The following is a 22,637-nucleotide window of genomic DNA, read 5'->3' as shown; positions in this document are numbered from 1 at the left end:
AAATATGTGCTAATATTCTGATTATACTTAACCATTTAAATTATAAATTTAAACTTCATGATCACAATGGCACAAAAACAGAAGTACTAGTTCACATTCGTTCCTACCTAACTACTTGAATGCGTGCGAACAGTTTATAAACTCGTATGGTATTACACAATTTTTTTATTTTTATTTTCTCTTGTTTTATCCTTTCTGTATGTCAGAACTTAGAGCCTGTGCCGTTTTTGTTTGATATAATATTTACAAATAAAAGATTATTCTTTTATGGAATTCTCTTAGCATACATTTTTATCATTCATTTCGTTTTCAATAGTAACATTCTTACTCAGTAATTACTTATCAGAAACCGTATTGTTGTTGGGAAAAGTTATTGTCATGGATCACCAAAACAAAATGGTTTAATCATGTTTTCAAAAAAATGTAAATAAAATATCATTTTTGTAATTATTTGTCAAATAAAAAACACTTTCTCAAATTAAAATCCAATAGTGCATGTGTTATCTTTAATCTTTGTGTTTTATGTATAGTCCTTAACTAAGAGGTCATAATTTGTTGTCAATCATTATATGTTTTTCTTATTCATATTTTTTTATTTGGGTTAGATTACATCATATGCCATTTTTTAATAAAATTCCTTTGCCTTGTAAAATAAACATTAGCCAACAATAAGTAGACACATAGATGTCAGAAAAGAAAAAGAAAAAGAATAGTTGCTCAAGAAATTGAGAATTGAGGCATATAAGAAGAAACTAAATGCTATCCTTCCATTCCCCACAATCTTTGGATCAAAAAGAAGAAACCAAATAATTATGGAGGAAAGAGCACACATCTTATCAAGAAGAAGAAGATGGAGTAGAAGCTACAAATTAAATAAGAGAATCGAACATTTAAGCTTCTTGTCAGGAAGAATCCCCTCTTACCAATGTCTGCATAATTCGCTTTCCAAAGTACATGTGAGTTGCCAAGAAATTGATTGAAGCTACTGCAAATGTGTATGCATAATAAATATTTGCCTTTCCCTCTTTAAAAACAATTTTTTTTTTATTTGTGTGTTTTTGTTATCCTTTTACATGAATACATAAATAAAATCGGAAAACTACTCCTCGGTGCAAGAGGAATGTATTAATCATGTATGTTGAATTTGAAAGCAATAACTGCAATTATAAACCTGTTAAGTACGTACTTTAATTGGATTTTGTAAATTTAATTTTAGGCGAACTTAATTTTTGAAAATTAATTTTAGTAATAAATAGATTTGAGTATTTATTTATGTTTGAAGTTAATAGTATGAAGAATAATGAATGGAATAAATGCTATTGACATTTTTTTCTACTTTAACCTCTTGGTTAGATAAAAATAAGTTAGCATTAAAAATTAAATTGTAAATGAATTGATGCTAAAAGAAATTATTTTCAAGATTGTTCTGGTAATGCAGATAGAAGTTTTAAAGTATTTTGTCAATATTGATACAAGGTGTAATTGCAATTGTTTATGTTTACGTGGTTAATAGTAATCATGAACTAGTCAACATTTTGATATTTGCTGTTAATGATTGCTATTCATTTCTGTTTCATTAATCACAGACACTGGTGATTGTCGTTTGAATGATTATCATTTATCTTTTTTTGGTCCACCGATTATCATTCATCTTTGTTTTTTGGGTCGTGATTATCCTTCACCTTTGAATGCTAAAAGAGTAAAATATCAAAATGGATCAAGTCAACCACATACAATATATGAGCTAAGTCAACAAAATTATTCTAACCAAATTAGACCTAGCCCACCCCATTGAACCGGGCCAGCTCATAAGCCCAAAAATTTTAATAATTATAACAACTTCAGTCAGACTTAAGTTTCTTAATGCAAGTTAACCGAACAAAATATTTAAACATATAAATGAGTGAAAGTATACGTATAGATGGCCCAACATACCGGCGCCCCCCCCCCCGCCCACACAACTATATTGTCATTGGAAAAAAATCAAATTAACTTCCTTAAATGCTTTTGGTGTTATTTTACAATAAAAAATGATTACTTGTTTTATTACCACAAGAACCTAAGCAATTTTATGTTCGTTGCAGTTCCATTTTAGTTATTCGCAAATGTGTGTATTTAGCTTAATTTATTTTAAATAAGTAGTTTTTTTTAATCAAATTTTCTTTTCTTTTGAAAAATGATTATTTTCTGAAAAATAAAGCCTAAATCACTATAAACCAATTTAATATCAAAAGAACCAATTTGAACAAATTAAACGAGATATAATGGCCCATTCTTTCCATTTTTTACATTTGAAAATGGAAATGCCTTTAAAGAATTGCACAAATGAAATGCTTCAGAAAGATATTATTATTGCCTGACCAAAAAGGAAACGTTATTATGGGGAAAAAATTGCAACTCATTCCATCTATAAATATACATCAATTTTGTTTCAGGATTTAATTCCTTCATAAGAAGCTGGAAATGTGTATGATTTTAACCTAACATGTACAGTAAGGAGATAAGTGCACACCAATGTCCACAATAAACAAGACAGTAGTCCCAACCAGGAAGATTAATTTGGATAAACTATACCTTCTATAGCATGCTCTCACTGTGTAAAAACACCAAATCGATTGTTGAGAAGAGCAGGTTTTCATACCAAGAAGTGTTCAACTTCCTAACAATGGTCTAAAATATCCATTATTCTAAACAACATGTGTCTAGGAAAGCATAGGATTCAGATGTTACAGCTAAAAATAACACAATAGAAAAGCAAAAAGATAGTATGTATTCCTGGAATGAAAAACAGGAGAAAGCGCAAAGTGTTCAAACACAAGGACATTTTCTCAGCAAAAACGATATTAATTGCACTTGCAAATTTTTAACTTAATCTTTCAGCATAAATAGTCAGCGTAGAATTTCATGGTTCTGCAACAAAAGCACCCGAAAGATGATTTTTCCCTCTCTTCCGTCAAGATTATAAACATCAACTGAGAATAAGTAACACGCGCTGAAACACATCTGTTCTATAAATCACTTTCTCCTGCCGAAAACATTGCTAAATGGGTAGCCACGTGCTCACTACTGGTTTAATGTCTTTTGATATGCAACCTGTAACAGCGTCAAAATAAAAGAATCACACAAAACTGCAAGTGAAGGAAATGTGCAGTGACTGCTTATGAGACTAACTGAACCACCCAGCCAGTTTCCGCTATGCCAAAAGAATTCAGTATGTCTAAAGAATATATATAGTATAAATCTGATCCCTGTTTGGGCAACAAGCCAGAACCAAGTTTTCTCCCATTTTATAGGGTTTTTAAAGGCCTATAATTTAAGAACATATTACCGATACTAGAAATTTATCCCGACCATGATTAACTTGAAGATACATAATAACAGACCCCAAGACTTTTTAGATTGGGTGCTTACAGATGTTGAAGTCTTCAGCAGCTCCCGTATGGCCATTGTTGCATAACATGAAGCAGGAAGAGTAAAGCCCAATTTAAGAGCAATATGGGAATCTTGAGAGCTGGAGCCACCGACAGATTCAACATGTGGTAATATTATTTCCTCACCAGCAATCTCATTATAATCGATCTCAACCTTTGCAAGGTCATCAGTGCTCTCTAATTCTTTTATGCAATCAAAGGCTTCTTCCTTTTTCCCATTTGGTGCATCCATTAGTTCGACATTGTTGATGGGTTTAGACTTGCTAATTTTGTCTAAATCTGTCTCTACTAACGGTTTATTACAATCAGTATATGTAAGTAATTCCCTACAATTACAGATATCAAAGACATTATTCAGTAAGTGAACTACACACACAAACAAAAATGAGTGAAAAATACAAGTCAATGCAATCAAGTGGAGGGTTAACTGAGGTACATACCATTCAAAGTTAATTGGTTTCTGAAAAACCCTTCTGTAACTTCCAGTCATACTAGTTATCGAGAATTCCCTAATAAAAAGTAGGAATAAACTAGGCTAAGAGAAATACCAACAGAAAAACTAACAGTAAGATAGAGAATGAATGTAGAATTGGACTCATAAAGATTTGAGTTGAGATTCTTATTACATACTTCGCACTATGCACGCTCTTAGTTAAACTGATTCCATCCTGACCAATACAAACAAAACAGGTGACTGTTTAGGGAAAAAAAAATAACAACCTGAGGAACAATTATGGAAAACAAGGATGCAAAAAAGGCTAGGACTGCAACCCAAAAAAATATATACGTATGAGCTGGTTGACCACACTATTAGATTGTAACACAAGGAGGAGGAAGAAAAAAAGAAGCAATGAAGGGACTCTGTCCATCCATTAATAATATCTCCACTAAATATCAATTGTCAACTACTGAATATTAATCTTAACACATGCATCTGGCAGGGCCAACATCAAGGGAAACTAATTTAAATAATCAATTTATCTCAAATTTAAGAGCATTCTTTCTTCTTTCATCACCAAAGGAATGCCTCTGGCTTGACACAATAAAGTGAACCTGAGAAGGGGCAACATTTATATTCCCCTTCCCCCCCATCATGAAATAAATTATTTGCTCAAGTACCCCAAAATGCATAGCAACATCACGTTTAATAATAGCTCAGAAGTAAAATATTTGACATGACATTCAATCTTAGCTTCTTGGATATCACTCCTAATCATATGCATACAAATTCAGGTTATTGAAAGTACAAGGGGCCAAATGGACATGTACTTTATTTGCCAAATCTTCATAAACTTTGGCAATATCATTGGTTGGATAATCTACTCGTGAACTGCAACATAATAAATACATAAATGTCAGAGACTCAATATAGGTTGACGATCTGAGTCATTATTTGGTCATGCTTACCCTGGCATAGGAAGGATGACATCATCAATTGTGTAACATCCTGAACTGAGATCTTCAGCGTTAACAGCCTGCCATATGAAGTAAACTGTAAACCCACCTTAAATTGTAAGCTTATGTTAGAACATCATTCATGCCACTTTTGTCATTCCTTGTTGCTTTATTCTTTTTGCTTCAATCAATAAATTAACCTTTCCATAGTTGTACAGTTGTACTTTCCCTCATTCCTCCCAAATAAAAATAATTTTATATTTGAGAAATAAAAAATGATTTTACACTCTACCACCTTCTAATGATGATCAGAATCAAATCTAGTAGACCCAGAATTATATGGAATTAAGCTGTTGACGAATATCCCCATAGACTTCTAAATAAACAGATGAGAAAGATGTCATAAAAACTGACATACTTCTAAACCTATGTTGTAGTTGAGTGTACTAGTAGACCTCTGTAAAGGGCTAAAATCAAAAGACTAACCTTCACATAACTATTTATTTCTTCATGAATATCTCCCAAAACTTCTTCATTATTAGAATCATACTTATCACCGCAGTTATCATCATATTCAGATCCAACAAGCCCTGTAACTTTTACAGTAGAATTTTCTTTACAATATACCAAGTCTCCTAACACTATGTGTGCTGTTCCTGCCACATGGTAGAATCACATTCAACTGATAAATATTTTGACTTCAACAATAGTAATTCATGGTAAGAATTGTAGAGATAGTGTATCAAATGTAATGCCAGTAAGGATATTAGGAGATATCACATTAAAAGCAAGGCAGACCTAGAAGTATATTACAAGTTGCAACTTACCATATTTTTGCACCCTCTTACTTGCTGCATGGTTCCACAAATAGCTTTGGTAACTATGCACATACCTTTAATTAAAACAAAAAGTAAAAGAAAAGATAAATGATATCCTTAAAAAAATTATCTTGAATCATATATTACTTATTTTATTTGTGTTCAAAGCACACTTGTCTTTACGCATAAAACAAAAGAAAACATCATCAGATACACAGCACAAATAACCCAGCTCCTGCAAGAATTTCTTTTGTATCTTCCTAGCTTTCAAATTTTATTCATTTTGCATTTGTGTGGACTTCACTGTTTAATATACACTAAAACCTTTCCTCTTTAGCTGGATGCTGTGTCAAAACTCAAAAGCAGAGATTTAGTACTAAAAATACCAATTTTATTTTGTGATAGTGAATGCATGTAATCTGTAACATGGCAAGAACACATTTGCATGTTTGGTTTTGAGTATTTTATGCTCATGAAAAGCTTTTCAGCCAAAATTTCACTCTTGCACATTTTGACTATTAAGACTTTCTAAAAATAAATATGCTAATCATAATTGCAAGTGAACTGAGATGTGTACCAAAATTTCACATAAAATTATGTGAAATTCAAACATAGGTATATGTTTATATTGAAATGTAGAGATAGAAAAGGAAAAGGATAATAATCGAGAAGTAAAACATCTGAAAGAAAACGTTTTGGATTCTTCAAGCAAGAACAACTAAAATGTAAGCATACTACTACTATGCAGTGTCCAAAGAAAAGAGATTCACAAAATTATATAAATAATGCTAGAAACTGAGGAGTGATAGAAACGAACTTTTTAGTATAAAGATAGCCCAACTAAGAAAAATTACTACCAATTAACAGTGGAACACAACTTTGGCCAAACATTCAACAGAACCAAAACAAATCAATAATATCATCGGATAAATATAACTCACATCATTCTCAATGTCCGTGGAATACTTTTTAAAGCCTGCAAATAGTTTCCAGGAGACTTTTTTAAACATTGTAGCTGCAGAAGATTTGTAGACAAAAGCATTATTATGACATAATACACTGATAAATATAGGGTGTAAACAAAAAATTGCTTCACATTTAAGTGTCTAATGCCAAAAACATTTTCATTTGAGGCTTACCACAGCCCTTTCAGCAACTAAATAGTGAGGCAACTGCCTAAGTGTCCCAACAGCATCGCTACTTTCTTTATAGTACTTGCGTGCCTTGGCTATGGCATTTCTTTGTATTTAAATAACAATGTCATGAAGAACAAAAGAACAAGGCAATCATTATGCTACTTTTAACAATCAACACGATTAATCATTCAAGACATTATCCATTATATATGATAGAAACAATGAAAAGGATATCTCCATCTCTTGGATCAAGGATCATGTCTACAGCAAGTTTCCATTCCCCTCGGAGTAATGCAGCTCCAATAAGGTGAGTTGGCACAGAACCACTTCCAAAACGCTGCATAGGGAGCACATTCACATACAAAATAATTTGCACATAAAACAAAATTGAAAAGCTGCTTAAGTTCTATAATAGACACAACCTAAAAAGTTAAAAACCTAGTTAAAATGCTACAAAATGCTTCAATCCCTGAGCAAAACCAGCAAGAGACAATATGTTAAAACAAGAGTTTACATTTCAATGCAAGTTTTGGGCTTATAAGAATTTTAATAGAAAAAATTTACAATAAAGAAATGGTGAATTTGAAATTGACATTCTTTTCCATTCCAACTTGCTTAAGCTTTTTATGACTTTAGTGTGAAAGCCAACATCAGATCTAAACAAAATTGTTCCTAAGATGAAATTTAAACTAAATTTAAGCAATGTGAGAAAATTTTTGAAGACAGTGTATTTACACCATTCCAAAATATACAACAAAACATAAGTTTGTATCACAAATACACAGGGCCAACATATGTTGGAGACGGTGAAAACTACCATAGATTTATTTTCAAATATAATTTCAAAAACAAATACGCTACAATAGAGATAGTTTTTGCTCACTCTAGTAGATATAAGAGGAAAATGGGAAAACCATAAATAATAGTATTAGTAATTGATTAATGATGTTTTAGTTTTATGGGTTCATGAAGAACAATTTCCCACTTAACACCATTATTGGCATAATTTACACAAGTGTGTGCAGCGAGGCAGAGATTTTAGTGGGAAAGAAATTTAAAAAATACAAAAGTGTTAGGACCAGGGAGTTTTAAAAGCTTTGTCACACATGGATGAATGCAATAAAGTCAGAAAATCAACTGCTAACTAGGACAATAGCTATCCAATTCTATATTATCATAACATATCCAAGAGAAAATTAATTGGTGAGGGAAAAAACCCACACAAAGAGGGGAAGTGCAAAACTTTGACTTAGAAAGTACCTGTAGACCAAAGTAGTTAATGAAGCCATGCCTTCCTAAGGAGTCTGAAGATTCTTTTATGGTATCTTCAGAATCTGCAACAATACCTCTGAGAAAATATGTCAGTGCTAGGAATAAAAATATAATGCTGCAGTTGCATTATAAATAACCTAACCACAAGAGATGCTAGTTTGACATAAGAAAAGTGAATTTCATGCATAAATAACACCCTCACCGCAATGTGATTGTAAATCGATTTCCCATGAGCTGGCCAAGGCAAAGCCCTTCCTTAACATAACTGGACAATAGTACTTTTATAGTTATTATTCACCACAAAACTTATTAGTAAGAAGTAAGAACATCAAGCACTCAAAATCCAACCGCCTTACCAGAAATCACCCACTTTAATACCAAACAATCTCTCATTAAGGGAAGCTAGCCTACTTGCTTGCTGCTTATAAACAGTAACCTAGAAAAAAAGGAGAGTCAAACCAACTGAAGTATCTCTCTCTAAATGAACAGAAATGCTAGCAGGAAATAAAGAAAGGAATGAATGTTCAATGTTAAATAAGATAGCATATGGAAATTTATTACCCTTTGGGTTGTGACAGCTCGCTTGTCCTTTGTACCCGCAAATCCAAATGATCTTGGCTGTCAGTTAATTATCAACCAATTAAAACAGAAAAGTGGAAAATTTCAACAAGCTTGTCCAGAAATCAATAATAATATGAGCTATTGTATTTATTTATTTTTCTTGTGGGTGGATCAGAAGGGAGGCAAGACATAACACAGACAAAACCAACTTCCTTACCCATCAGTCATCAGAAATAAATATGTTTAAAGCTGCAGCAAGGACTATATATGGAATAAAATGCAAGTACTCACTAAATGCATGAACTTGGATACTTGACTATAAAAATGTGCATCATACTGAAATAATAATATTTTACATCAAATCATATTTTATGAGCAGAAAAATCATGCAGTCAAGCTCCTTAATCTCCAGGTTGAAAACTAAAGGTTTAACAGAGACATAATACACTGATACACAACCATAAATATGTTAAGCACTAAAGCACATAATTCATAAATTCCAAAATATGGAAAATATATTTAATTATCACACATGTACTGTTTCCCAAATACATACTAATAACCAGGAAAAAGGAAATTATCACATAAAAGAACCTAATCAGCAAACAAAACTTCACTTTCTGTCCAACAGAATGCCTATCGAATTTATCCAACACTGAACAAGACACACCTGAATACCAAGCATATTTCCAATAACCCCCAAGGCTTCCTGGCTATCTTTGTTCTCCTTATAAAGATGAAACCTTGAAGAATGAAGAAACATTGGTAGAAACATTCAGTTGGTAACAATGAGCAACTTAAAACAAATACAACTAAAAAAAAGCAGGAAAAATCATGGCCAAATATAAAATGCAACCAGGGAGTGGCTATCACTTTCTGACAATGACTGAATAAAATATAATTTAACACAGCCAAAATTCCCCATAAAGTCGAACCCTTTCAGATATTCAACATTCCACAAGTGGCTACTTCTTTTACTTCATACTACAGCTAATCAACAAATGCTCTTGACCAATTTTGGATAAATTTCTTAATAAATACTCATAAGAGTTAAAATAAGTACTAAAATGAATCAAACTCCTTCAGTAAGTTAAATTAACTTATATTTCTCTATTTTTTAAAATGTATCTCATTTAACTTTTTTAAAAACTTAAAGAATATAAGTTACTTTTAACTTTTGAAAGAAATTTCTTTCGTATTTTATAATGATTTTTTTTCTCCTATAAATACTTATCTAGAAGTTTTTTCAAACTGGATCCGTGTGTTGCACTCAAATGGAAGACAGCGAGCATTGCTTGATATCGACTGTTTGATTTCAGAAAATATTTTTGTTTTTATTGCTTATTTTCACTGTTAATTATAAAAATTATATCTTTTTATTTTGTTTTTTGTTTTTTGTTTTCAAAATTTTATATAGGAAACAATGAAAACAATAAAAAAGTATACATAGATGCTTTTCTTGTTTCCTATAGGAATATTTGAAAATAAAAAACAAATTGAAAACAATATGACCTTTTTATAATTAAAAGTGAAAATAAAAATATTTACTGAAACCAAATAGCTCCTTATATTTTATGAAACAAAATGACTGAGTAGCCTTACCTAAGGAACTTGCCAACATTTTCTGGCCAATTTTCGGAACCTCTGCTGTCAAAGGGCTTATCACCTCTTTCTTTACGTTTCTTAGAGTTTTTCCCTTTCTGGGGTTCACCTGAGTTCAATCTCACACGGATGCATTTTGATGAAGCATCAGGTCCATCTACCGTGTCAGTGACCAGGAACTTAAAGTTTTCCTTAAAGAAGTCATGCATTTCCTTAACAGAATTGAGAAACATAAATTTTATGTCATTTCATTAAAGAATTTACTTGCCCGCCGCAAAAGCAGAATCAAATCAGTCTCATCTTTTTTATTTCAACTAAATCTAAAAGCAAATATAGTGGCTGGGTTCTGAACTAGAAAAAGACTAAATAAACAAATGAAGAGCTAATCAAAAGGATTCAATTTCATAGACGGTTATTAATCCAAAATCTGTATAATTTCCGGTAAATATTTCAAACCAGTGTAACGAGACACCCATTTTGACCCTATATCACAGTGCCAACCGATATAGACTTCTTTTCATTTGGCTCCTTAATGTAACAAAAAACAAATAATCCACAAAGCTCAAACTAACCTTTCGATGAGATTTATCAGAATCCGGAGAAAGAACAATTGGAGAAACACTGTCTTCTCCACCAGCGTTAATTTTATTAATAAATTCTTCCAAAAGGACCGCATCAGAATCGCCAGCAAGAGACTTGAAAGATTCAATTTGAGAGGCATAACTTACAACTGCAGTCTCGGATGTGCTTGTTCCATTTTCCTGAACTCTCTGAAATGAGGACAAAAAATCAGATACTAAAAAAATGCACAAATCAATCTATTAACGAAGCCAAATTGATTAGACCTTCGGTTCCTCTTTGGGAGCATCAAGTGAGGACAACTGAACTACTGTTCCATCTCTGTCTACTTCATTCACGATAAAATCAGAATACCTGGATCAAACGGTGTTGAATAACTCTTGAGCATACATCATCAAATACTAAAGGAATGATTCGTGTTGTTGTAAATGTTCAATTGTAGATTACATGTTGAATGAGAAGGTAATGAAGTAGAATATGAAGAGACCTTTGCTTTAAAATACCGCGGAAGCCAGGAAGGTTGGAAATGTAGGAGGAGATACCCACATCGTCTTCTTCTACAGTCATTGCGGTTTCACACAAATGGTAACCGCCGATCAGTTACCAGTGGGTCTTAGTTTAGGGTTTAGAGTCACAGAGCGGGAACTTCCAACCGCTACTATGGTATGCGGCTTGTTGAAACGCATGGTTTTAAGTTCTCCTGCGGGTTATGTAGTGCGAATCTGCAAAGCCGGTACGGTGTGAATTAACAAAAATAATCGTGATTTTTAATTTATTTATTATATAATCAAATATTAAATAATTATTGATGGTGATGTATTTATGGATTTGGTGACACTTTACCATTTCTTATTTTTAGATAATAAATATTATAATTCTAAATTAATTCAGGTAAATTTTAAAAGTAATATAGAATATTTGTTTCAAATGTATATGAAAAAATAATTTAAGTATGATAATTTTATGATACTAAATAAAGAGGTTATTCTATGTATATTTTTTTTAACTGTTATTCTATGTCTTTTATATATATAATAATTATTATCGTTAATTTTATATTAATAAATAATAGAAAAATAAAAATATTATATTTCATGATCCAAATTTTAACTTTATTAATAGTTGACACAATTATATTGATAGGGTAATATTTGTTCTCGTATTTATTGAACTCATCAATAGATTTTAAAAACATATCAAATTGAATTTTTTAAACTGATAATACTCATCTTTGCAAGACTAACAGTTTTATTGTTAAATTTATTTATCTTTGTATACTTTGATATTTTATGTAGTGTAAATATTAAATTATGTTCTTAACACTATTTGTGCTCCAGATAATTCACCAAGCAACAAGATTATTTATGGTGATATATAATCATTTTGTACATTTAAAGTTATTAATTATTATTGAGACTAGATTTGCATTAATTGTTGTGATGTCAAAGATAATGAAAATTATTAAACATGATATTCAGTTTATAATAATTAATGAATAGTAGTCGCACTACAAAGAAAATTGTGTTTAAAAGAACATATTTGTAAATGAAACAATTTCAAATGATCTTTGGTGGGATTAAGTTGGTTATATTTTAAACTTTATAAAACCTACAAACAATGTTTTGTTCTTGTAATATTAGTGAGTTAAAAAACCTTTGTCTAATTTATAATAAATGAGACTCTACGATTAAGTAAGTTAAAGTAAAAATATATTAACATTCGTCATAAATACTAAAAGTTACATGATGTTATTTGTCTCATTTCCTAAATTCTAAATAAAATTAATTAATTTAGAAGGTTCAATTTATTTTGTTTTTTATTTCAAGTAGGTTAAATTTTATAATTTATGTATTTTTATAATAAATATTATCGTAAACAATAGCTTGAACCAGTTTTAAGTTGAGTTCATCCACATGTAGACAATAAGATTTGTGTAAGAAGAAACAAATTTTTAAAAAATTATTTCATAAATTTAAAGAAAATACTATAAACTATTTAAGAGTTTATTAAATTCTTAAGTGTGGGAGAAGAACTTAACCAAATTTATTTATTGTAAGATATGTGAAACTTTCAACCAAAAAAAATAGATGAATTCCTAAACTTTAATCTACTGCCTTTTAATTATTTTCATAATCATGTTACTCTTTTTGTTGTGAGTGAAAATTAAATATATATTTCTTTATTCATTATTTGAAAATAAATAAGTTAAATATAAAGAGAGATCAATATTATAATAAAAGTATAAAAATTATAATAAAAATAAAATTAAATTGTAGGATACTTTTAGAGATGAATGATATATATCTGAAGAAGCTCGAATTATTGAAGTCACTATTTTTTTTTTATAAATTAAGTTTTAAGACTATTATTTTCACAAATAATGAGTAAGAAAATAATGAAATTAAAGTTGTTATTTTTTAATTTCATAATTATATATTCGTTAATAAAATTTGATGACATTAATATTATAAAATAATTTATTATTATTCATAACAATTTCAAAATTTTTAAAGTTATGTAATATGAATAATTTTGAGATTTTATTTTTTATATAATAATTTATTATATAATAAAATTTTAAAAGATTATATTACGTATTTATTTGTACTCTACATTATTTAAAATGAACCTATATTGTACCCGGAGGACCTAAAAGAATTATACTTTTCCTCTCCAATAATAGATGTACTAACTTTATTAATATTTAAAGGAATATGAATAGCATTTCACCTATTGTAAAAAATATTTTCACATTCACTAATGTCCTCTCTTGTTTTGGTCTCAGTTATTTGTCTTCCTCATGTTAAGTTAATACACTAATATCACAAGGGACATCTACTTATGATTGCACAAATTAGAGTTCATGATACGACATATTTTTTTTATCACATCTATCATTTAATCTAAATATTTGATATGATTATATTTTAAATACATCAAATAATTATATTTCAAACAATTTAATTTAGTTTAAATAGTAATTTAACTTATCCTACCAACGAAGACAAATGATAAAAATTTCACTATTACAGTATGACATTGAATAAAATAATATTGTTATATATTGGAAAATTATTTATTCAATCAAAAGTGGAAACAAATAAAACAAGCCTAAAATATTTATAAATTAAGAAGACTTTCGATTATTATTATTATTATTTTTATATCTCTTGATATATTTAAGGTGCGCATACATACTTTTTAAAAAAAAGTAGATATACATTGGTATTATATTTAATTAAAATATATTACCAATGTTCAAATATTTAATATTATTATTTAATTACAAATCATCACATATATTTTTAATAATTACTACTTTAAAAACATATTTAAAATAATTTATAATTATTTAGTAGTATAAAAATATCTATATCGATTAAACTCGTATATTATTAACAGTTTCATTGTTGCAAAACTTTAATTAAAAATAAATTAGAAAAAATAAACTAGAACATGATTAGTTAAAAATTTTGAATTTACAATAATATACAATTTTGTTAGTAATATATTTTTGGTCGAGTTTGGTTGATTTAAATATTTGTTTATTTAAATTATTTAATTTTACATATTTGTGATTGGAAGGCGAACCTGGAGTTGAAGTGCGATCGCATCCGAGGGTGTATTTTCTTCTTTGGGAGCACACAAACACAGTGATAGTTCCAACAACAGATCGAAACCCCATCTAAGGGAGAATCGATTTGTTTGTTCCAATTTGGATCTGCGAGTGTGAATTGCGCAAAGATGGTTACGAAAACAGAAGAAACCCAATTGAACAGGCTCGAAAGCCAGGTTGATAATGGCGGCGGAGGTGCTTGGGAGTACCTTTGTCTTGTCAGAAAGCTCAAGGTTCGCCGTTCAGAGAAAGTCCTCAAACATGGCCTCTCCATCTTGAACGACCCCAAACAACGATCCACTCTCGGCCACGATGGTCCTTTCCCTCACGTCACTGACCTATTTTTGTTTTATTTATATCGAATTGAACTTTTGGCTTATGATTGTCTGTTTCTCGATGCAGAATGGACTTTGTATGAGCAGGTTGCAGTTGCTGCTATGGATTGCCAGTGTCTTGATGTTGCCAAGGTTTCGATCTATTTTGGTTTTGTATTTTTCGATTAGTTTATTTTGTACAACGTAATGCATAGAGAAAATTGTAAAATCATTGCTTCCTTTTGTTGAGATATATAGCTGTTGGGGTGAAATTCGCTTGTAATGCTGTGGTCCAATATCTTATGCACGGGTGAATCTTACTAATTTGACATTTCTTCCTAACCGGACTCTACCTTTACTGTGTTGTTACTTCTGTTATGGAGATGCTGGTGGTTTATGTGTAGACGGTTGCATGTGGGTTCTGCAAGGAATTGTGAATTTGCTTGATGCATGTTGATTTAGTGCAGCTTAATACTTGTAATTCATTACTAAACTCGTAAGGAAATCGTGCGCTGTCTTTGATTGCTCTGTCTTCTGGTTAGTGTATCATTTGTTTTAAGTTTGAGCCTTTTTCTAGCCCTTTTTTTCTCTGTTGGTGATGGATGGAGAAAGTAATGGTTTTCTGATTGGCTGTACTGCTATTCTTTCACAATGTATTATAGTAGCATTCTCATTAAAATTTTGAGGCAAGATGTTTGATCTTGTTTGCATTTTGTAATTTCTGAACCTGGGAAGTAATATACTGCTGAGCTTTGTCCATTATGATGCTAGGATTGAGCACTTGCTGCATTTGTCTCCCTCTTATACTATGAGAAGTCATCTGGTTTGAGATATTACTTCTTGATTTGATAATAACTTACTTCTTTATCAGGACTGTACAAAGGTTCTTCGGAAGAAATTCCCAGAAAGCAAAAGAATTGGTAAGTTGATACATTTGAATTTTCTGTCTTTTTCCTGTGTCATGGATTTGAATTAGTTAACTGAATAGCACTCTGTCCACAACTCTTGCTTGATGACTTACTCCACACAACTCTATATTAGCTTAAAGGGGGAAAATTTTAAGTGGACTCCTTGAACTCTTGTACATTTATGCTTAGATGCAAACATAACAGTTGTGTAGGTAGCATTACTCTGGGTAAATTGAACTTATTTGGTGACATATGCCTTTTAACTGCCTAGTGATGTATCTGTGCTCCTATACATAGATCACTGATAGGCAAAGAAAGAATTTCTTTTGAAATTGCAATGACTGATCTGGTGGCATTTTTTTTTGGTCTTGATCCTTTACCTTTAATACTGCTAGAGCTATATGATAATTTTCCAAAAACACTAACTGTAATATTTATTTGTCCAAAACACAAGTAATTGGATTCCCTTCTCTGACTGTTGATGCCCAGTTCTGGTTCTCTTGGAGAAAACTGAGACTGGTGGATGATTAACTTGGATGATTTGCATTTCATTCCTTCAAGAAGGATACTGTATAATATAAATAAAATACACAGTTAGAAATTTAAACCTGTTTGTCTGTGCATACCCATACGCATGCTCTTGTTCCCTCTAGAAAAAAATATGATTTGAGCTGACTAATTATTACAGGCAGGCTGGAGGCTATGTTGCTTGAAGCAAAAGGGTCCTGGGAATTGGCAGAAAAAGCTTACACAAGCTTTTTGGAGGACAATCCTCATGATCAAGTAAACTCACTTAACCTTATGGGTGGAAAAAGGGGAAACAGTTAGTTGCTCAGTTACTCCATGTGATGAAACAGATATCTTATAATTGTGACTTCTTTTGTGTTTTTTGCATGTTTTGTTACGTGGATGATTTATAATATTCCTTCAGTTTTACCACTAATTAGGGTAGGCTGGTTAATAAAAACCTAAAGCTAAGTGTTTATCTTTTGGTTGTTTTGAAATTGTGCAGACCATCCATAAGAGAAGGGTTGCTATGGCAAAGGCACAGGGCAACATTTCTGTGGCTATTGAATTGCTTAATAAATATCTGGAAATGTGAGGATGTTAAAATTTTGTTATCTTCCAAAATTGAAGATAAAAAGGAAATCTTATTTATGATTTTACATCAGAAAAAAAAGCATGTATCTGAATTATTTTTCACATTTGAACAGATTCATGGCAGATCATGATGCATGGAGAGAACTAGCTGAAATATACGTCTCCTTGCAAATGTAAGATTTTATTTTGCTCTTTCTCTTCCGGTCTGAAAAAGTTATGATAGGGGTTAACGTATCTAGCTAATTATTCTGCTACCCTATTTTTTGTTGGCTCTCTATCTTCTGTTAGGTATAAACAAGCAGCATTTTGCTACGAGGAGTTAATGTTATCTCAGCCTACTGTTCCACTCTACCACTTAGCCTATGCTGATGTATGTAACTTCTTTATGAACTGTTATTAATTTGTTTTAGTCAAATCAAATTTTTCTCCTCCTCCCCTGTTGCCATGCTCTGATAGTAACAAGGCACAGAAAACATTTCATGCTAGAGGAGTTAACTTGGAAGGGTCTTACTTCTACATTGCACTAGAATGTTTTCTTGACTTGTGGTATTGCCAGGTCCTTTATACACTTGGTGGACTAGAAAACCTCCAAACTGCGAAGAAATACTATGCATCCACTATTGACTTGACTGGAGGCAAGAATACTAGAGCGCTCTTTGGTTTATGCTTGGTAAGCTCTTTTCTCTTCCATCCAAGTGCTTATTTTGTGTGATCCTCTGCCGGTTAATGTGTCTATGAACTGAATATAGTCGACCTTATTTGGAAGTTGGCTGAACCTAAGGTTTTATTTTACATTAAAAGTCCTTATTTAGTTCTGCTTAGTAATTTTCAGATTTCCCATCATACTTTGTTGATTCTGTCCTCAACAACTTGGGATTTCTGGATTTTTCTTTTCAAACCTATTCGTTTTTATACCTGAAATTTGATTTTTGCTTCCATTCTTCAGTGCACCTCTGCTATTGCACAGCTTACAAAAGGAAAGAGCAAGGAAGAGAAAGAAGGATCTCAGTTACAATCTCTAGCAGCCAAAGTATTGGAGAAAGATTACAAGCAGAGAGCTCCCGACAAGCTCCCTCAACTTACGACTGCCTTAAAGAGTTTAACGTTGACATCGTGATGCAGAATTTCTCAAAGATTGTTATTTAGTCACGTTTTGACATTTTCTTAGATTGTTGCCAGCTTGAATCAACATATTTAGAAATCCTGAGTCATTTTCTTCTCAATATTAAAATGAAAATTTATAAAGTCCTACATTTTACTTTCGGTAACGAACATTTATTTAGAGACATGTCAGGTTTCAGATGGCCCTGTGGATCTAAAAAACTTTCATATAACTTTACTAGTGCATTTATGATCGGGTATAATTTGCTTTTGAAATATTCTTGCTTTTATTTTTTTCATGGCAATGCAATTTAAGTTAAAAGATTTATCTTTTCTTTTTGATATATGTTTTTTTTTTCTTTTGGGGTCCATTTAGGATAATAGTCATGTTATGCTTTGATGATATGGCCCATTCAACTGTGAATGGATCCTGGTCACGCGGATTGGGGCCGCAGGGTTGGCACTCTTCTCTTTCTTGTGCACTCAACCCTGTTTGCTCCATTTACTTAAAAATGCTATTCTCACAGGCAGGTTTTCTTAAAAGAATCTCACATTACTCATATCATTCATTTTGGTAAGATACACAAACAATATTATCTTATTTTTGTTTGAGATTAACGTGTATTTTTTTCTATTTTGACACTTCTAAATCATTACTATTGACTTTGAGATTGTAGAAGGTAAAATGACGAAGTTAGTTGAATGCGAGTAAATCCCAAAGTTGACAATAGAATCATTCAAATATGTTATCTTTTAAGTCTCAAAATCAGAAATATGTTATCTAAAATTATTTCTTAAAGATATCATTAGACACAAAGAAAAAATACTTTTAAAGATTCATTTATGATAATTTATTATTACCAAAAAACTAATGATATATTAAAATGTAATGTACTTTTACCTTTTTATACAAAGATAGCGTTTTACAAAAGTAATATTGTTTAGGCAAATGTTAATAGTATTCTAAGAAAACAAATGAATTAAAATAAAATTATTACATTCTCATTATGATTTTAAATATATTTTAACTTGATTTTTAATGAAAAAATAGAATTTATTAATTATAGCATGATCCTGTAATTTAAAACTTACTAGAAAAAGAGTTAGTGGGAATGAAAGGGCAGAAACTGAACCGATGCTTAACCATAGTTGAGAAGCAACAAGAGAGGACGGGTATGGTGAATTTGTCGGGAACGGTAAGGACAGAAGGATGAGATTTTGATGCATATGGGGCATGAGATATTAAAATGAGGTTGAAACTATATTCACTATTCAGGCTGAAGAGTGTTGACGTACCAATTGCAGCTTTTTTATGGTCTCCCATCCCAATCCCATGGGGCATGCCCCCATACCAGGCGCTGTTATGTTGCCTGCACAACCCCCTCCTTTCTTACTTCCAAAGTTCCAATTTTGCCATCACTTTTCGTCAACTCCTACTTTTCTCAATTCCATTTTAAGGCCATGCCCATCGGTATTCATAATTCAACGCAAAATCGTGTCCATATACACCAAGCCAGACCTAGAAAATGAAAAATTATAACATGATCAGTGATGTGATACAATACAAATAAAATATATGTTATATAAGAGTATGAATATTGTTATATATTTAAATATATAAATATATTAATCTTTTAAAAGAAATTATAGTATTATTCCATCATAAATTGATGAAAATTTATATTTATAGTATTTTAATTAATTGATAGTGTATTTTTTTTATATTAATAATGTCATCAAAATTAAACTCTATTATTATTGTAATTACATAAATGGAACTACATATTTCATCAACGAAATGTTGCACTGAAATACCATTTTTCATTCGCAGTTGGGTTATTTGTGATGGCGAGGGAGCAAGAATGTAGAAGCATAGATTGTTCGCTAGCTTTCAAACAAAAACAGGAGTAAAGTTAGTGTTTAATTACAGCTACAGTACAGTGCAGTGGTCATAACTCATGCAATGCACATCCTATGCGACAAACAAGCCTGAAATAGATTCCCAAAAATTACTGTATTATTCTTCTTAATGTCAATTCCAGTGAAAAAGACTTCATAAGTGTCACGTCAATTTACAGATTCCCTCATTTCCGTTGCAATTAATGTCCCGTTCTATAATTTATATTCCAATATTCCCTTCCCTCCAAAGATTTTATTTTATGCATTCGTCCACAACATTAGTACTTTATGACAAATAACTATGCTTCTAATCTTATTCATTTTGTATATACAAAATCACCTTCCCTTTCTGGAGTTGGAGTAATTAATTCTACCTCAAAAATAAAGATAAAACTTTTTACCCTTCTCATAGCATCATATATATTTGAGATTCTCAGATTGGTATGATAATTAAACTAGAACATGCAAGGTGTAACAACCTCATTAGCATAGTTTCTTAGCTGGTTTAAGACGTGAAACAAACACGATTTCTCGTTCATTACCACCAACAAGAGAAACACATGACCGCATAGCTGAGATCAGTGCACAATCACTTCATGCTAAATAAACCTCTGCAGAGCTGAAATATATAAAAATAATGTACATAAGGATCAACAGAAGGGTGAGAGGTCTTTTTGTTTTACCTGCCTAGTTCAAAGATTTCTTTGATCTGAGGTTTTTAACTGAAATTACAGCCTTAAGATGTTAAAAGAAATTGTCATTGTCAGTAACTAGTTAGTCTAATCATGCAGCAAATTACAGGACTAAAGAAAAGATAAATAATTATATAACATTAGAGGCCACAATGAGCTGGCAATATCTCATCAGGTTCAGCAGAAAGATTTTGTGGATGAAACAATGATTCACAAGCCATGGCAGACTGGCAATTGTCTTCAGAGAGTAAACTAAAATAATATTTGGCCTACCATCATATAAATATATTATTGGCCAGAATCTCATTCCCTATTGGCTACTTATTATTAGACATCAAAGTAGGCAATTCTTTTAAGGAAAAAAATATTCATCCATCAAGTTTCATCTGTAGCGCATAAAATAAGTATAAATTGCGTAGTCTGATAATAGGTTCACCATCTCAGTTCCCTGAAGCAGAAGAAAGATTCCAATGGTTGCTAAAAGAAAGAGTATTGACATTCATCGTAATTTGGTGATCTTCCACTCACTATCTTCCTCTTCAACCTCAGTTCCCCTAAGCTTATTAATTACTACACTTTTTGGCAAAGAATATTTGTTACCTACCTAGTAATTGGACATAACCAGTTTGGAGTGCCAGCCTCACATATTTGATGAAATGAATCCTCAAAGCTAAAAGTTAAAACATGACAACCCAAAACTGGGAATAGTAGATATATACTTACTAATTAAAAGAGAATAAAGATGTATTTGAATAACACAGGAAACAAACTGTAAACTTTGTAGTTTTAGTAATATGAACCAGAAAGTTAACACTTGAAGACAAATGTACAGCCAATTGGGAAAAGGAAAAAAGGCTCTGATCTGTTCAAATAGCTCAGCTAAATTGAGGATGTGAATTTAACAAGGGAAGTGAGAGAAACAAAGGGACTCCTTTTTAATCAACTGTGTTTTGTCACGATTGATAATTCAAACCTCAGTGAGAGGTCTGTAAGCTATTAACCATATGATGGATTTCTGCTTCTTTACACATTCTTCCAAGCATACAAAATAAGCGAGAAACCACGCCCCTGCAATTTGGTCTCAGAAAATCTCTCAGAGAAAGACCAAGGGGAATCCGAAAGGGGTTGGCTAGCCCACAACTTATCCGAGGTGACGCATGTTCTGAACATGAAGACAGCATTTGCAAGAGATGTACCGAAGAGCCAATTATGGACATCCCAGAAAACTTCTACTGCAAGGCCATCTACCAGAATGGTATGATTCCCCCTGAACTTCCATCTCAACCGCTTCACTTGCATCACGGTTTTGCTGTCAATGCGAATTATAAGGCCCGGATCACCAACACTTGCAGTGTCACATTCAATCACAAGATCATGAATTTGACCATTGTCACAAAACACAGCCTTGGTACCAAACAACTTCTTACCAAAAACATGTTCCTTCTTGGCAACTAAAACAGCATTGGACGGTAATGGAATGGCATTGGCCTTCTTTAAAGCCTCTTTCCTCAAATCCCCAAGCAGAAGAACCATTTGTCGATCTACAACAGCCCCTACATAAAATCCTCCCAAAGGTTCTGGCCCGGAACCAAATTTAGCTGAAGAAAGGTCCCAATATAGATCAATTTTACAAGAATGAACCTCTAGACTCTTACAACCTCTCCTCTTGGAGAACACCCACGGTTTGATATCCACCTTACAAAGACACTGACTAGAAGAGTCATCGATCCCAACGCTGAGGCCTTGCCCCATTAAATTCTTACTCCATGTGACAGTAACCATGCAGGAACTACCACGTATCTGGCATTGATAAACACAGGTAACCAGATTCTGCGCAGTTTTAGTGGCACTTGAAGACGAAGAATCAGCCACTTGAACTCCATTTTCACCAAAGCAAGAAGGGAAATCCTTCATTTTTGTGCTTCAATTACCAAGCTATTTTCCCTTGGGGGTTTTTCAACAAACAGATGGAAGCCAGTTTTGCAGTGAAGAACAAAAGCACTCACCGAGTTAAAGGAAATTGAAAGTTGAGACAGACCCTTACCTTAAACTTGATCAGAGATTCAGAAACACAGCAAAACCGATGCATCGAAATAGAGAGAAGAGAGTGTGGGTTGATGACAAATTTAGAGAATGTGGGGAGTAAAACAGCTCAGACTTGAGAGAGAAGCAGACAAAAAAGCTTACTTCTTTCACTGTCAATGTCCCTGCC

The 22,637-nt window shown here is 31.9% G+C and overlaps 3 protein-coding genes across 6 annotated transcripts; 1 reads left to right on the top strand and 2 right to left on the bottom strand.

Annotated features, from left to right (window-relative positions):
* Window positions 1-2,562: 2,562 nt before the first annotated feature.
* On the bottom strand, window positions 2,563-11,478 carry LOC113861437 (multisubstrate pseudouridine synthase 7). 2 transcript variants are annotated; one of them, XM_027494244.1, is made up of 20 exons: window positions 11,282-11,478; window positions 11,061-11,148; window positions 10,788-10,985; window positions 10,216-10,427; window positions 9,284-9,356; window positions 8,614-8,670; window positions 8,409-8,488; window positions 8,255-8,317; window positions 8,041-8,128; window positions 7,015-7,117; window positions 6,784-6,887; window positions 6,586-6,659; window positions 5,654-5,718; window positions 5,313-5,482; window positions 4,839-4,906; window positions 4,701-4,761; window positions 4,062-4,099; window positions 3,872-3,940; window positions 3,412-3,757; window positions 2,563-3,093 (listed from the first exon to the last, which is right to left on the bottom strand). In XM_027494244.1, the coding sequence occupies exons 1-20, from the start codon at window positions 11,359-11,361 to the stop codon at window positions 3,064-3,066; spliced, it is 2,067 nt and encodes a 688-aa protein (XP_027350045.1). In that variant the 5' UTR covers window positions 11,362-11,478; the 3' UTR covers window positions 2,563-3,063. The 2 variants fall into 2 exon arrangements, with proteins under 2 accessions (XP_027350045.1, XP_027350046.1); XM_027494245.1 differs by having other exon boundaries at window positions 2,894-3,093; window positions 5,313-5,476; window positions 11,282-11,423.
* Window positions 11,479-14,376: 2,898 nt separating this feature from the next.
* LOC113861958 (ER membrane protein complex subunit 2) lies at window positions 14,377-18,157 on the top strand. 3 transcript variants are annotated; one of them, XM_027495084.1, is made up of 9 exons: window positions 14,377-14,725; window positions 14,813-14,877; window positions 15,596-15,644; window positions 16,321-16,415; window positions 16,645-16,730; window positions 16,847-16,906; window positions 17,022-17,103; window positions 17,290-17,403; window positions 17,680-18,157. In XM_027495084.1, exons 1-9 carry the CDS (start codon window positions 14,539-14,541, stop codon window positions 17,848-17,850), a joined length of 909 nt encoding a protein of 302 aa, XP_027350885.1. In that variant the 5' UTR covers window positions 14,377-14,538; the 3' UTR covers window positions 17,851-18,157. The 3 variants fall into 3 exon arrangements, with proteins under 3 accessions (XP_027350885.1, XP_027350887.1, XP_027350886.1); XM_027495086.1 differs by having other exon boundaries at window positions 14,388-14,725; window positions 15,608-15,648; window positions 16,325-16,415; window positions 17,680-18,106; XM_027495085.1 differs by having other exon boundaries at window positions 14,388-14,725; window positions 15,596-15,648; window positions 16,325-16,415; window positions 17,680-18,106.
* A 3,291-nt stretch (window positions 18,158-21,448) lies between these two features.
* Window positions 21,449-22,575, bottom strand: LOC113862054. Its single transcript, XM_027495212.1, has one exon. It carries the CDS (start codon window positions 22,337-22,339, stop codon window positions 21,449-21,451), a length of 891 nt encoding a protein of 296 aa, XP_027351013.1. The 5' UTR covers window positions 22,340-22,575.
* Between the last annotated feature and the right edge of the window lie 62 nt (window positions 22,576-22,637).

The sequence above is a fragment of the Abrus precatorius genome, unplaced genomic scaffold (assembly GCF_003935025.1).
Source record: "Abrus precatorius isolate BTA unplaced genomic scaffold, Abrus_2018 Scaffold3, whole genome shotgun sequence".
Taxonomy (NCBI): Eukaryota; Viridiplantae; Streptophyta; class Magnoliopsida; order Fabales; family Fabaceae; genus Abrus; species Abrus precatorius.
The sequence above is the reverse complement of the archived record's forward strand: the minus strand, read 5'-3'. Positions and strand labels throughout refer to the sequence as shown.

Bases quoted from the DNA above. Each gene is read 5' to 3' on its own strand.
- LOC113861437 (XM_027494244.1), bottom strand. From the start codon at position 11,361: ATGACTGTAGAAGAAGACGATGTGGGTATCTCCTCCTACATTTCCAAC. The intron at 5,719-6,585 runs GTGAGTTATATT...TTTTAATTAAAG, and splicing joins CCACGGACATTGAGAATGAT to GTATGTGCATAGTTACCAAA. The intron at 3,941-4,061 runs GTATGTAATAAG...ACTTTTTATTAG, and splicing joins AAGAGCGTGCATAGTGCGAA to GGAATTCTCGATAACTAGTA.
- LOC113861958 (XM_027495084.1), top strand. From the start codon at position 14,539: ATGGTTACGAAAACAGAAGAAACCCAATTGAACAGGCTCGAAAGCCAG. The intron at 14,726-14,812 runs GTCCTTTCCCTC...TTCTCGATGCAG, and splicing joins ATCCACTCTCGGCCACGATG to AATGGACTTTGTATGAGCAG. The intron at 16,907-17,021 runs GTAAGATTTTAT...ATCTTCTGTTAG, and splicing joins ATATACGTCTCCTTGCAAAT to GTATAAACAAGCAGCATTTT.
- LOC113862054 (XM_027495212.1), bottom strand. From the start codon at position 22,339: ATGAAGGATTTCCCTTCTTGCTTTGGTGAAAATGGAGTTCAAGTGGCT.